This window comes from Seriola lalandi, unplaced genomic scaffold (assembly GCF_002814215.2).
Source record: "Seriola lalandi dorsalis isolate HSWRI2012SDOR001 ecotype SW California unplaced genomic scaffold, Sedor1 jcf7180002054324, whole genome shotgun sequence".
NCBI lineage: Eukaryota > Metazoa > Chordata > Actinopteri > Carangiformes > Carangidae > Seriola > Seriola lalandi.
The window spans coordinates 229,239-243,127 of NW_019524877.1; the positions used below are offsets into that span (position 1 = coordinate 229,239).

Genomic DNA, 13,889 nt, shown 5'->3' on the forward strand with positions numbered 1-13,889 from the left:
CTTTGAATTATAATAGTTTTTGTCTGAGAACATATAGTTGTCGATTTTGAAATGTTTCTCACCTGACCGACTTTAATCCTACTTTAAAACACATTAAAGATACCCTGTGGTTCAAGAATTTAAATAGATGTTTCTTCAATATTGGTTTAAAGTGCTTGTATAAAATAAAAAATATACAGTATATTAATATATTCCTGGCACATGCTGTTTTATGTATGGTATATGACACACATCTACCTTTGCTTTTAACTACAATATACATTGGTTTTCCTTTTCCACATACCAAGAATCATTTGTTTGTTCCAAAATATAAAATATGTATATGTATATTTTTATATATTTTATATGTATATATATATATATGTTTTTGTTTAAGAGTCAACCATTGATGCCTCTTAATAGTGTAAACCACAAAAATATTTTTTAATTATTTAAATATGACTTTTTGCACATTGTATTTGTACCTCTCGTACATTAACTCCAGCAGATATAACTCCTCAGGCAAACTTTAGTACTTTTACTTTTATTGTTCAGTATAACATGTCCCATACAATTAGACAGAGGCAGCACTAGGCAAAATTTACCATCTACATGGCTTCAAATGTTTGCCTTTTGTATCGTAGCCTTTAATTCACAATGGTTTCTTGGCCTTAAAGAGCTGTTTAAACCAGGTGAACCTGAATCATGATTTGGTTTTTGAATAACTACTGTACAAAACAGAGATAAAAATTTATCACCACTAAGGCAAAATGGTTTTGGCAAACACCTGATGTAACCTCATGTTCCCATGGTTTTGTTACTGGGTACATTTCCCAAAGAATGAATTCCAGTTTCACCTGATTCCTGGACTGCTCATTGACCACCGTAACATCTGATACAAAAACATAATTACTCTTCAATCCAATTTCCACATACACAATTAGTTGGAATGGAAAATACTGCATGGACACAGTGAAATCACAAACCTTAAATGACTCATTTGCACTACCTTAAATACTATGATTTTCCAATGAAACTAACATAGTGATAAACGAGCAAATATGACCTCTAAAATTTATCGTCTCAACAGTTTCCAAGATTTTACAAAAGTTGCGTTTGTAGCAAATATTTGTTTTGTCATTTTGTTTGAAACTGTGTTGAAAGTCACTGAACATCAACTGGTTTGTGTGATTGTGTGTTAATTTGCACCTTTCCGGGAGATAAATATTTTAGTTTTAATACTTTTTGGGTGAACCACCACATAAAGGTTTAATAACGATCTATTCACAGAGGTAGTCACTTACGTCTCTTTCAGTTCACGTTCTACTGCCTAAAATCTTGTACTGTTATAGCACTACTGGCACATACCTGTGTGGTTTATATAAATACATTATAAGATGTTTTTGTCTGTTATACACATATTAATTGGAGAGTTATCGTCACTCTGTGAGAATTCATCATTCTTCACATTGAAGGCAGACTCCTCCTCAGTCTGTATCAGCTCATGTTTTCGTTTGTGGAGCCTCAGGCTTTGCGAGCGGCTGAATCCTCTCCCGCAGATGTCGCAGCCATACGGCCTCTCTCCTGTGTGAAGCCTGAAATGGTTCTTGAGGCTTGAAGCTCGTGTGAAACTCTTTTCACACTCTGGACAGTCAAACTTCTCCCCAAAGTGAATTTTCTCATGTTCCCTCAAGCGTCCGGACTGGTTGAAGCTCCTGTCACACACGGAGCAGTGGTAGGGCCTCTCTCCTGTGTGAGTGAGCCGGTGTCTGTTCATGGCCCCCGAGTGGGCAAAGCTCTTCCCGCAGTCCGGGCAGGAGAACGGTTTCTCTCCTGTGTGGACTTTCTGGTGACCTTTGAGTTGACCTTTCTGGGTGAACTGCTTCCCACACAGACTGCATTGATAAGGTTTCTCTCCCGAGTGAATTCGCATGTGGATTTGCAGCGCAGACATCTTGTGACAGTCTCTTCCACAGAGCCCACAGCAGTAAGAGCTCTTTGTGAGATTGTTGTTTAACTCTTCCTGCACTGGCGATAATGGAGGACTGTCTTTTTCACTGTCAGCAACACAATCAGGATCCTCTACAGTCACTGGAAACAAAAATGGGGAGGGTTGAAACATGCTATTTAGCAACACTGAACAAAATAAACAACTAATATGAACATTTTCACTTAACTTAACTGTTCACAGCAACATTGTTTATTTTACACAGCTGTTCAAAATTCCTCTTTATGGGTACAATTCAGTATTCTTTCAGAAGCATGGGCCTCAATTATCAGGATTATCATTATCTTTAATGTGTTGAGTGACATCTGCACTGCTGTCAACTGATTTACTTACTGTTGACAGGTTCCTCTTCTTCCTCCTTCACTGTAATCCTAATTTCTGTGTTGCTTTCCTGCTGCAGCTCTTCACTTTCCTCTGACATGGTGCAATCCTCACCCCTGGACGCCTGGTCAAGAGCTTCTTCTAGTGGGGAAAACCACTCGTCACAGTTAAATCATCATCAAAGGACACACACACACACACATATATATATTTATATAAAAGAAGGAAATTTGGAATCTTATTATGGTTATGTACCACACAAAGGTTCCTCTTCTTCCTCCTCTTTCACTATTACATTCATTTGTGGACTGGAGGTGGTGTCCTCCTGCCGGTCTTCTGACTGTCTCTGGTTATTTTCACACTGAGCTGCTTTGTCACAGTTAAGACCCTCTGAAGAACGGGGCTCGACCGAACTGGGAAAACTCTGTCTGCCAGACACCTATAAAAAAAAAAGTTTCATCAGAGCAAATGGAGGCAACAACTGTTGTGAGGTTTGAAGAACTACATGTATAAATGCAGAAGAAAATAAAATTATTAATCTCAATGAAACTTCCACGAAAAGCAACACAGATTCCACTTTGAGATTGCTGTGTATTGTCACTACCTCAGAGCTGATGTTGTTGGTCAGGTCTTGTTGGGATGATTCACCATCTGGAGCTTGAACTGGGCCTGAGATGAGACCTGTAACTGATCCATTTTTGTTCTGCGTACACGACCGTTTGTGGTTTCTGAGAGTTCCTGCCAGTGAGAAGTGCCTCCCACAGTCCGCGCAGGTGTACGGCTTTTCCCCAGTGTGAATCCTTGTGTGTCTCCGAAGCTCTCCGGGAGCTACGAAAGACTTATCACACTGCGTGCAGCTGTACGGTTTTTCCCCCGTGTGAGTTCGCATGTGCGTCGTAAGCGTCCACTGCTGTGCAAATGTCTTCCCACAGTCAGAGCAGTGGTAGGGGGTAATGCCGGTATGGAGACGCTCGTGTCTCACTAGAGTACCGGACAAGGCAAACCGTTTGTCACAGAAAGAGCACTGGTAGGGCCTCTCTCCAGTGTGAGTCCTCTGATGATCTCTCAGTTCGGCTGCCGAGTTACAGCTCTTTTCACAGTCCGAACACGGAAACTTCTTCCTCGTAAAGCCGGCAACAACCTCCGAGTGCATGGCCTCTAAGTGTGTTTTCAGGTGCCAGTGACGTGAAAAGCTCTTCAGGCAGATGGAGCAGTGGTACGGCCTCTCGCCGGTGTGTGTCCGCCGGTGAAGCCTGAGCTCCCCCTGACTGGCAAATCGTTTCTCACAGAAAGTGCATGGGAAAGGCTTCTCCCCAGTGTGGACCCTTTCATGGATCATGAGAAGCCCCTTCTCTGGAAATCTCTTCTCACACATGGAGCAGGGGAAAGGCCTCTCTCCTGAGTGAGTGCGTAGGTGGCGCTGGAGCTTAGAGGCGTAAGGGAAGTCTTTGCCACACACTGAGCAGCTGTGAAGAGACGGTGGCTTTTCATTCTCAGTCTGGTCAAACGTCTTTGAGGGAGGCTCTGCTATTCCGATACCATGGACGGCGCTCTCTCCTGTGTGAACACAAAGACAACATTTTATTGATGAAAACGAAGAGAAGAAACCTTTTTAAAACAAATTCCTTACCACAGCCGTGTAACAGAGTCACATATGAGTCAGTGCAAAAATGCTTTTCTGCCATAACACAATCAAACTTCTCACGGATATACAAATATACAGGTACACAGATTTTAAATTGGAAAAAAGAAAAAGAGCACTCATATTGAGACATGGTATTGGCCAATACGATATTTAGGTAACTGAGCTTGTATCAAGAGAGAAAAAAAGTAAGACCGCTGTTATCTCTAGTCTTAATAATTAATTCAATATGTGGTGAGACATGGTGCATTCAAGTACTGCCACACACTCACAGTGTAATCTGATACAGGATTGTCAGCCGTTTTAGCTGGGAATGCCTGGAGATGGTTCTGGATGTTTATGCTGACTCTGTAGTTTCATATGATTAATACTACACTAAACAGGCAGCACACAGTAGATTGTCTTGTTTACAGCATGTGAACTTTGTGTTTAAAGCACACTTGCCTTTAGTCTACCTTCACTTACTATGAAGAATAGCTCCTGAAAATATTCAATCATGGGTGTCAAATGTTTGGCAAGTAGTAGTGCATCTTGTAACTGCACATATTGGTTCATCCATGACTTACATAACAGCCAAGGGACAAGTGACATTAATAAGGAGCCTTAATAACAAGCCCATGGGACCTGGGTCTCCACACCAGTCAATCAGTCTGAACTGAAACATCTTCACGTATCTACGAGCAAGTCCAGTCGCCCTCAATTCAACCATTCTTAGATCTCTTTCTCAAATTAAATCGAAGGCAACTGGACTTGTATTTGTCTGTGGAAGACGTTTCGCCTCTTATCCAAGCGGCTTCATCAGTTCTTATGTATTGGTCTCTCTAGTCCGCACTAGTCTGACCAAGAAAGTGGAGTAGGACCCAGGTATTTAACCTCTTGTGGGTGGGTCCACCAAAGTACCTGTGAAAGTACTGGTAGCATTCTTAGATCTGTATTTTATTGTAGCGTATCATAGAAGGTTATATTGAAAGGTATTTCTTATACTGTATGTTGTTCATGTCATTTCCATACACAGAAATGCGACCACAAACTACAAAAACATACAAAGTCTACAACTCAAAAATATGAATTTGCACTATGTTAGAATTCATTACACGACTGTTGTATTGGACTCCATTACAATGAACAGGGGACTCTATTTTCCCTTTCGTTCAGTGCATTGTACACTTTGCTGTTTTTTATTTACTCACCGAGATCCGAGAAATCAACTTCCTCCCCATCAGAGTTGATCAGACCTCCTATTTCTTGCTGCTCTTCCTCAGCGAGGAGCACAGCTGGTCCAAAGTCGTCTGGGTTTTCAGACCCCATCTCTCAAATATACAACCTTGTAGAGGTAAACAACCATGAGTCAGTAAACAGACATTCAATAAGAAATTCATAGCAAGTGACTGAATATATATGAGAACACATGGCCAAAAGCTTCCCAGCTGTGGCAGACGAGTGGGCATCCACTGCTGTTGTGGACTTGGACCATTAGTACATTATAGTGCTAACACTAATCTCACATTGGCCGGTTGTCCTGTTTTGCATTTATGAAGTTACGGCTGAACACTTCTTCGAAATATTATTATCAGAAACACAATATGACCAAGTTTAATATCCAAATTGCAGGAGCTGCAATTTTTTATGATGAAGGTAAAATGTGTCACAAAATGCCACTATAAATAAAGCATTGTGGTGCTACAGATTTGCCCCAGCTTACAAATCATATTATGCAGATGTAAGGGGACATGCTTGTTTGGTACAGACCCCTGCAAAAATCATATCATTTTTTTTTTTTTTTTTTTTTGGTGAATATGACATTTTATAATTCCCACTAAAATCTTGACTCATACCACAAAGGCAATCTCTGTCAAAATAATCCCAATATGATTTTTTTGCAAATCGTTTAGCCCTATGCAGCAAGAAATAATAACTGTCTTAGTACTACACTACTAGGATGTACAAAATTCATTTAACTGCTTTTACCAGCACTACAATTTTGTGCTAAAAGGTCTGTGGTCTGAACAACAGTGGTCTGGCTTGTAGATTTACAAAGATTTTAATCAAACCAAATGATTCAATCAGGATTTTCACAGTCGTTTCAGTTTTAATATTCTTATTTTGTTTCATAGCTCCTGAGAGGATTGTCAGAAAGGCTCATTAAAAACAGCAAAGAAGGGACATTAATTAAAAGACTTTAATATAATGGAACCAATCACACTTCCACAAGAACTAAGTAAGTCAGGAGACAACTGTTATTTGCAATATTTACAAACATACAGTGTGTTATATGATAAGTATGTCAATCATAGTCCTTTTATAGATGGACTGTTATATACAGACTTTGTATTTTAATAAACTATTTCAAATAAATCAAGCATTAAACAAACCTGCCTTGATCTGACAGAGAGAGACAACAATTTCACTCTCCTTTATTTGTCCGTATCTCCCAGATATCATTTTTAAGGTTCTAGTAATTAGGATTAGAATCTAATCAGAATTATTTTGGTCATAAAACTAGCAATTTCAATCCATCATTTTGGGCTTTGGTAAATTATAGTAGTATTATCACTATCAATCAAGAAAATAAACCTCAGATTAAGCCATAATGATAATTGTTATTTGCAGCTGTAGTGTGATTTATCTCGTGTGTTTGGGACCAGTCAGGAAAATAATCCCAAGGATTCATTCAGCGATTTTTTTAATTATTATTTCATTCTTGCTCATATTTTCAGCCTCCAGCTGCAAATCTCTATGGGGGGGGGGTTATTCTTGTCACTTGTCCCCTTGTGCAGAATAGGGGGGTGGGGGGGTCAGCTACACAACAGTGCTTCCACCCTGGAGCACATCCATTGTCCTGCTCAAGGACACTTCAGCAGGGCGGATGCTTTGTTGTGACAGGGGCTTGAACCTGGCTGGGCCTTTAAAGCTGAAGGATAGTCCACCTTAAAAGGGAGTTGTCTTTCCAATTTAGACACACAACTAACAACTACTCAAGGGCAGCATTTATTATTATGAAATTATGTTGCGGTGTGTACTGTCAAAATAATTTCATGTGCTTTCAGGTGGTTTAAATGTGAGTGAAACCCCTTTGCCGTCCATCTGCACTGAGCAGTCCTGCTAGCTCAATAGCGTTAGCTAAGAGGACTAATTTTTGCTCCATGCATTTAAGTCTAATTATTTGTAATTTAAGTTTGTCAGCAGCCTAACTAGCTAACCTGTTGGTAACCATGGTGTATTAATAAAAGCACTTGCATCAGGAGCACACGCAGTCCGCAGCAGACATCAGTATATGACCTCTGAATGAGTCTCAGGCGTGCTGTGACCAGTGCTCTGGTCAACGGCCACCTCAGTGAAAGTGTTATTAGCCAGCTAGCCACAGACATGGCGTTCACCAGCTCTGATTATCTTAGCAATTAGCTAACGATCAACTCCCCTAAGCTACCGCAACAAATATAGAACAACAGCACCGATACAATCACCCTCGAGTCCGACGTGAAATGAATAATTCTGCTTCAAATTTCACCTTCGCTCGTACAACACTCGCTAACTTAGCTAGCTAACAACAGACAATAGACATTTTGACCAACCTCAGCATAGATTTTTCCCTCAGGTAATAAGAAGTCGCTCGATAGAAGTTTATTGAAAAGACTTGGCAGTGTTTCTACTTCTCTCTCATTTTCAGTCTCAACGTGCTCAGCCAGCGTATCTAATTAATGTCAACCAACTTATGAGTTAAGTTAAATGATCGTTTGGATCTGATGATAACCTTTCTAGCTTTAGCTGCTAGCAACTTACAGTAACATCGGAACTTCCGGTTGGCTTTTAAACCACAATAAAAGCCCCGCTAATATAAAGTCTAGCACTGAAGTTTTATTTTCTACAGGGCACAGACATCAAATGAATAATGCTCACGTAAATTACTCTACATTACTCGCTCGTTTAATATACAAATACACGAGGATATCATGTATTAACGTCAACTATAATTCAACAAAATTATAACGTATGCTCATCAATAATCAAAGAATAACCACTTGATTATTATGTTTGTACGTGAACTTACTCCATAGCAGCTGCACTTTTGTTAAAGTAGAAGTAGCAATAACAGTGTAAAAATACAAAATCCTATTTCAGTATCAGCATATGGATATGTAAAGTACCAAAAGTAAAAATACGGTATTCATTATGGAGAATGGCCCAGTATAATAAACAGTAAATAATACTTTTTTGGAGTTACTGATGCATTTGTTTAAGTCTGTCTTTAATGTTGCAGCTGGTAAAGCTAATTCCAACTACTTTATATACTGCTTGGTAGTTTAATCTATAATAAAATATCATAATTTATTATTCGATTTCTATACTTAATAATCTGAATATGCAAATGAACTATTAACTTAAGATATCACATAAGTGTAGTTGAGTAGAAAGTATACATTAGCACAAAATGGAAATACTCAAGTACAGTAGTTGAGTAAATGGACTTAATCACATTCCACTATAGTCCTTGGGTCAAGCACAGTAAAAGAAGCAGGAAAGTTCAAAATATTTTATTTTTTTCATGATGCTGGATGCCTCCCTCTGAAGATTTATCAGGCACGTTGGACTGGTATGATACTGGGCAGAAACTATGGGCAGAACACACTGGGGTATGACTCAGGAGGGGCGGTGGTGCACATGATCAGGAGAAAAATGTGGCAATTACAAAATACCTTTTCACAGCAATAACTGAGTTGACAGAATGACCTGGCAGAAAACGTTTGGGAACTGTAAAGGCAATCGGAACCACAAAAACTTGCCAGTGAGGGATGGCGTGGAGCCCTTTCCAACGCGTGAAGCAGTTGACAGTAGAGGTCTTCAGTTCATTTGAAAACGTTTATTTTGAAAATGCAGCAGGGTGTTATGAAGCATAAACAAAGGCCGGGTGTTAATTGTAAATTAAACAACTAACTTGCGGTAGGAAAATAAACCGAAATAAACTCATAACAACTGAAAACAAACAACCGCCCGCACGGTTGAAAAACTGTGTGGCTTCTGCCTGATTACCAACCCCTCTCCACCTGTGCCCCAGTGACACCCTCAAGTGAACTTCCTGTTGCCTGCTATTGGCTGGACCCCTCCTATGCCCAGGTTGTGAGTTGTCATGGTAACACAACAATAATATAGCACCTTCATAATATAAATACATTGCAATAAAAAACATCATATTGGCTACAACAGGAACCATCAGACCAAATGCTTTAGATACTAAAATGAGTCCCAACAATGAAACAGGTAACACCAACACTCTGATCCTGCTGCACAACCATACAAAAATAAAAATCCAATGCATAGAGTATCTTATATTCATGTATTAAGATACAAAAATAAAAGTTCTGACTAAAACAACAACTGTATATTAAGTAATTAGATGCTGCCTGTAAAATATACTTAAAGTATAACATTTTAAACTGTGGAGTCAAATTATTAGAGTATAAGTCTGGTCCTGGTTTAGGTGAATCACAAAGAAAAACACAAAGAAAAACAAATAAAACTAACAATAACTCACAATATGGTGATTTATTACTACTTCACTGTTATCCAATACAAATAACAATAGAGCAGACTGTACACCACATACTGTAATATTACATATGGTTCCTACCATACTGCTTGACGAATTAAATCAGTTATTTGAAAGATGTTTAACTTCACATGATAACAGATGGGTAAACTGTAATATATTTACTATTTCCTTGTATGTCCATTCAGATTACCCAGATGACATTATTGATTATTTACCACTAACAGCTGCTGTTTTGGTCTCCCCAGAGGTTTTGTTGGCGGTTTTGGCTTCTTGTTGTGAATCTTCAAATGCGCTTGATAACCTTGAGAGTAATAAAAGCACTTGCCACATTTCTCACAGGTATACGGTTTCTCTCCGGTGTGAACTCGCAGGTGAACTTTCAGACAACCTGCTTTGGAGTAACTTTTACCACAGATAGAGCAAAGATGAGGTCGCTCTCCAGTGTGAGTTTGAAGGTGCATGCTGAGGTGGGAGGACTGTGAAAATGCCCTCCCACACTGCTCACAATGGAAATTCTTCTCTCCAGTGTGTGTCAACTCGTGCGTTTTTAGCGAACTTGCTGTGATGCAGCTCTTCCCGCACTCTGAACAGAGGAAAGGTGACTCTCCAGAATGAATGCGCTTATGCAGTCTAAAATAATATTCATTTTTGAATGTCTTGGCACAGTCAGAACACGCGTAAGGCTTTTTGTGACTCTCTCTGTGTTCTTCCAGCTGTTGTTTCTGAGGGAAGTCCATTCCACACTCTCCACACACATGAACTGTCACAGGAGATTCCTCAGGACGACTCGTTTCTTGAACTAATGTCCAATTTGGTAACTCTCCTGTGAGAAAAACAAACACATCTGTAGTCATGTATTGTTGGACAGTTCTGCACAGTGAAGACACAGTCACACCAGCTTTTAAAACAGAAAAACAAAAGTATGTATGTATGGGTGGAGTAAAAGTTATAGTGCAAGACAACACTTTTGAGCATAAAATACAGTAGTAGAAACACAAGATTAAATCTACATAACATATCTTTCACTAAATCAGGGAAAAAAATTAAGCTAAAAGTTTTTATTGAGGTAAAGTTAAGAATATTTTACTAAAAAACACATGACCACAAGCATATGCATCAAAAAGAAAAAGCTGTCACTTTGTTACTTCTGACCTTTGTGAACTTTCATGTGTGTTTTCAGGTTTCCACTCTGGGTGAATCCTCTTGCACATATGAAGCACTTAAATGGTCTTTTTCCTGAGTGAATCACAAGGTGTCGCTTCAGAGCGGAGTTGTGACAGAAAACTTTTCCACAGGTTGGACAGTCGTACTTCTTCGTTGGTCTGCGTGGCACTTGGTTCTGTTTTGGCTCTGCAGACACCTTTTCCTGAGGCTGTTTATCAGAGCTAGGTTCATCCACAGGTTCTGGCCTTCTTGGAGCTTCTCCTAAAGAAAAAAAAAATCACAATGAGTCTGATGTGATGCTTTTATTAATTCTGTGATTTCTAAATCAAACTGCGCATCTCTGGTGGCTTCTGTCCAGGGACTATAACTAACTCACCCTTAGGCGCTGGGCTGTGGTCCTGGCCTTGGGTTGCTGGTGTCTGTTCTTCATACTCAATTTCCTCTCTAGCCCTCTTGCTCAGATGCATTTTCTTTGATGTGGAGTTACGTGGGTGATGTGAGCCGAGACCCAGCTCTGAGGGTGGTGCTACAGAGGCAGTCCCAGAAGGCCAGGGGGGCTGCTCTGCTGGACAGCCCTCCTCAAAGTGCTCCTTTTATTGAATAAATAAAACCTGGTCTTGATATGGGAGGTGTTGTTGATGCTGTCATCTTTTAATTATACCTAAACATACCTAAACTCAAGAAAACAGTGCACAAGGATAAGTGACACATGCTCATCTGTTTCTGTATATACTATTGGAGTTCCAGACAGGTCGGACCAATTCTATTTAGCATATACGTTAATGATCTGCCCTTGACTTGCTCAGAGGTCCACATCCAACAGATAACACAGTTAATGACAGCACTCTCCACCACCATCACAATAACACCATATGAGGCAATATCTTTTGGAAGAATGGTGTCCATCCCTAAAGTAGACCTGTCCGTCTAAAAACACTGATCCTGTAGACTAGGGGTCAACCAATATGTTTTTATCAGGGCCACAATCGATTATTAGTATTTAAGATGTCAGACAAGCAATATTTGGAACAGATACATTTGCATCGTGGGAGTCAAAATTAAGAATAACACAAACTCCAACACAAAACTACTGCATAAAGTCTATGGACACCAACTGTGGTGTCCAGGTGCTTTTATTATTTTGACCACCACAATCATATAAATGAAGGTAGGCTAAATATGAGAAACACCTCCCATATAATGCAATACAGCTCAAGGCCACCACACACTACATCTTCCAAAATGATCATACAGTTGAATCAACAACTCTCTAAAACAATTTTAATAACATCTAAACAGTATAACCTTCATGAAAAGAGGATTTATTGCAGGACTGCACTAATTTTAGTTAGGTGTACATAATAAACTGCAAACCGAGTGTTTGCAAGAGATAATTGTAATTATTTATTATCTAATTTCTTTTAAGTAGTGAGTGAGTTCACCTGCTAACGTGTATCGTCTCATTTCCAGTTGCAGGGGAGATTCTGTGTCACTGGTAGCAATTGTTGCTGCTCTGTCTCCACCCAGCTAATTTTGCTATATGTGTTTATCACCATAGCAACCAAACACCCGCCATACATTTACCCTTACACCGGTTCTGTTCAGGCACCCATAGCTCTCTTCTTTCAGTCACTTTCTTGCTAACTCCACAGTTGTTTTCAAGCTATTCAGATCTGCTAGTAACTTTAGCTTAGCAGCTAGCGATATGGCTTCTCGCTCTCTCTCCCTCCATCTCCTGTTCTCTCTTGCCGGATCAACAAATGAACTTGTTCATAAGACTGTGGTGTTTTTTTACAAGTTCAGCGTGGAGGATTATGATGTTTATTGTAACTTTGGCAATATCCGCTGCCTTACCTTCTACACACAGCTCCGCTCGCTCACCCGAGTTGCTCCAGCCTGCATTTGTGTTCCTCTGTACCCGCGGTGTGTGTATACAGTAGCCTTCAGTGTCGATAGGCTACTACTAGTGACGTGTAACCAAGGTAACGCCTCGCTCGTGCGGACACACGCGGGATGCGATCGAACACAACAAAACGAAGGGTTAACATGGCAGCATTACCCCCCCCCCCCTTCCAGTACCACGGATAGCGCCATTCAGCCAGGCCAAAACAATAACTTAGAAACTAATATGAAAATGATCTCAAGATGCAATGTCTTCGAGACCCATATGTGGTAAGAACTCTGCTTTTGATCCAACGATTATAAGGGGGAGGGAGGCATTAAATATTAACTATCTCTCCAACTAATTTAAAAGAAGATATATATTTGGACGGACAACTGAAGGTTGTTCTTAGCTAAGCTCAGCTGTTATTTACAGTTCAGTTTTTCTTTAAAAAGGACCTGATGTCTTAATTCACTTTTTTCTCATTTTTTCGCTTCACAAATTAGTGACCACTTAACCACTGAAATATAAACATAATATAAACTGATGTTAATTTCGTCCAGTGAGGACGTTTTCAATTCTGTGATATCTGAAACCATTAAACTATAAATACTTTCATCAACTCTCCTACTGCTCCTGCAGCTGGTCAACAATGTGTAATGCAGTTTGAAGATGGGGGTTGCCAGATCAAAGTCCAGTATCCCCCATATTCATCATAATATTTCACCCTTTATCATTATAACCAATATTTGCACTGATAGCTGCTGCATAGATATTACAGGTAACACAGAGGGGAGTTAAAATAACAAGATTGTTTGAGATGGGTAAATATATTGGTGGGGACAATTCAGCAGCACGTGGATATTGGTAAGATGTCCCTACTGTCCAAACCCAAATCTTCACACAGTGGTCTGGACCAGTTGCTTGATGATCCTTTATGTGGTCTGTGGTGTATGATTTGTGGTGTTTGTCTCCACAACAAAGACAATGCATTAACAGCTAACAAGAGTGTACCCGACGGTCAAAGGAGAGAGAAAAGAGAAGAGCCACTGAGCAACTGGTCGAGGCCACAAGGACCTTAGTGGTAGTAACCAGTGATCCCTGTCTGCCGCCATGGTCAGTAGTGAGACCGGACAGGCCGCTGCATTGGCTACAACCTTCTCTCCAAAGTAGTGCATTTTTAAATTAATTAAATTCATTGACAACCGAAAATAACGTTTCCAATAATCATAAAAATGCTGAACATTGGATAACATAATCAGCAAGGCCCATAATTGGTCGACCCCTAATATAATATATATATATATATATATATATATATATATATATATATATATATATATAT

At 39.7% G+C, this 13,889-nt stretch overlaps 2 protein-coding genes across 4 annotated transcripts in view; both read right to left on the reverse strand.

Moving 5' to 3' along the window:
- Nucleotides 1–507: 507 nt before the first annotated feature.
- LOC111655542 (uncharacterized) lies at nucleotides 508–7,743 on the reverse strand. Of its 2 annotated transcripts, none has more exons than XM_023406990.2 (6): nucleotides 7,523–7,743; nucleotides 5,141–5,274; nucleotides 2,913–3,865; nucleotides 2,564–2,747; nucleotides 2,321–2,446; nucleotides 508–2,070 (listed from the first exon to the last, which is right to left on the reverse strand). In XM_023406990.2, exons 2-6 carry the CDS (start codon nucleotides 5,256–5,258, stop codon nucleotides 1,370–1,372), a joined length of 2,082 nt encoding a protein of 693 aa, XP_023262758.1. In that variant the 5' UTR covers nucleotides 5,259–5,274; nucleotides 7,523–7,743; the 3' UTR covers nucleotides 508–1,369. The 2 variants fall into 2 exon arrangements, with proteins under 2 accessions (XP_023262758.1, XP_023262757.1); XM_023406989.2 differs by having other exon boundaries at nucleotides 2,321–2,449; nucleotides 7,523–7,742.
- A 724-nt stretch (nucleotides 7,744–8,467) lies between these two features.
- The window catches only part of LOC147819085 (uncharacterized), an 11,237-nt gene continuing 5,815 nt past the window's right edge, over nucleotides 8,468–13,889 (reverse strand). For both annotated transcript variants that reach the window (XM_087174170.1, XM_087174169.1), the window contains 3 exons: nucleotides 11,039–11,252; nucleotides 10,651–10,923; nucleotides 8,468–10,321 (listed from right to left, as the gene is read on the reverse strand). In XM_087174170.1, coding sequence (XP_087030296.1) covers nucleotides 9,699–10,321; nucleotides 10,651–10,923; nucleotides 11,039–11,252 — 1,110 coding nt within the window. In that variant the 3' untranslated portion in view covers nucleotides 8,468–9,698. The remainder of the gene's footprint in view (nucleotides 10,322–10,650; nucleotides 10,924–11,038; nucleotides 11,253–13,889) is intronic.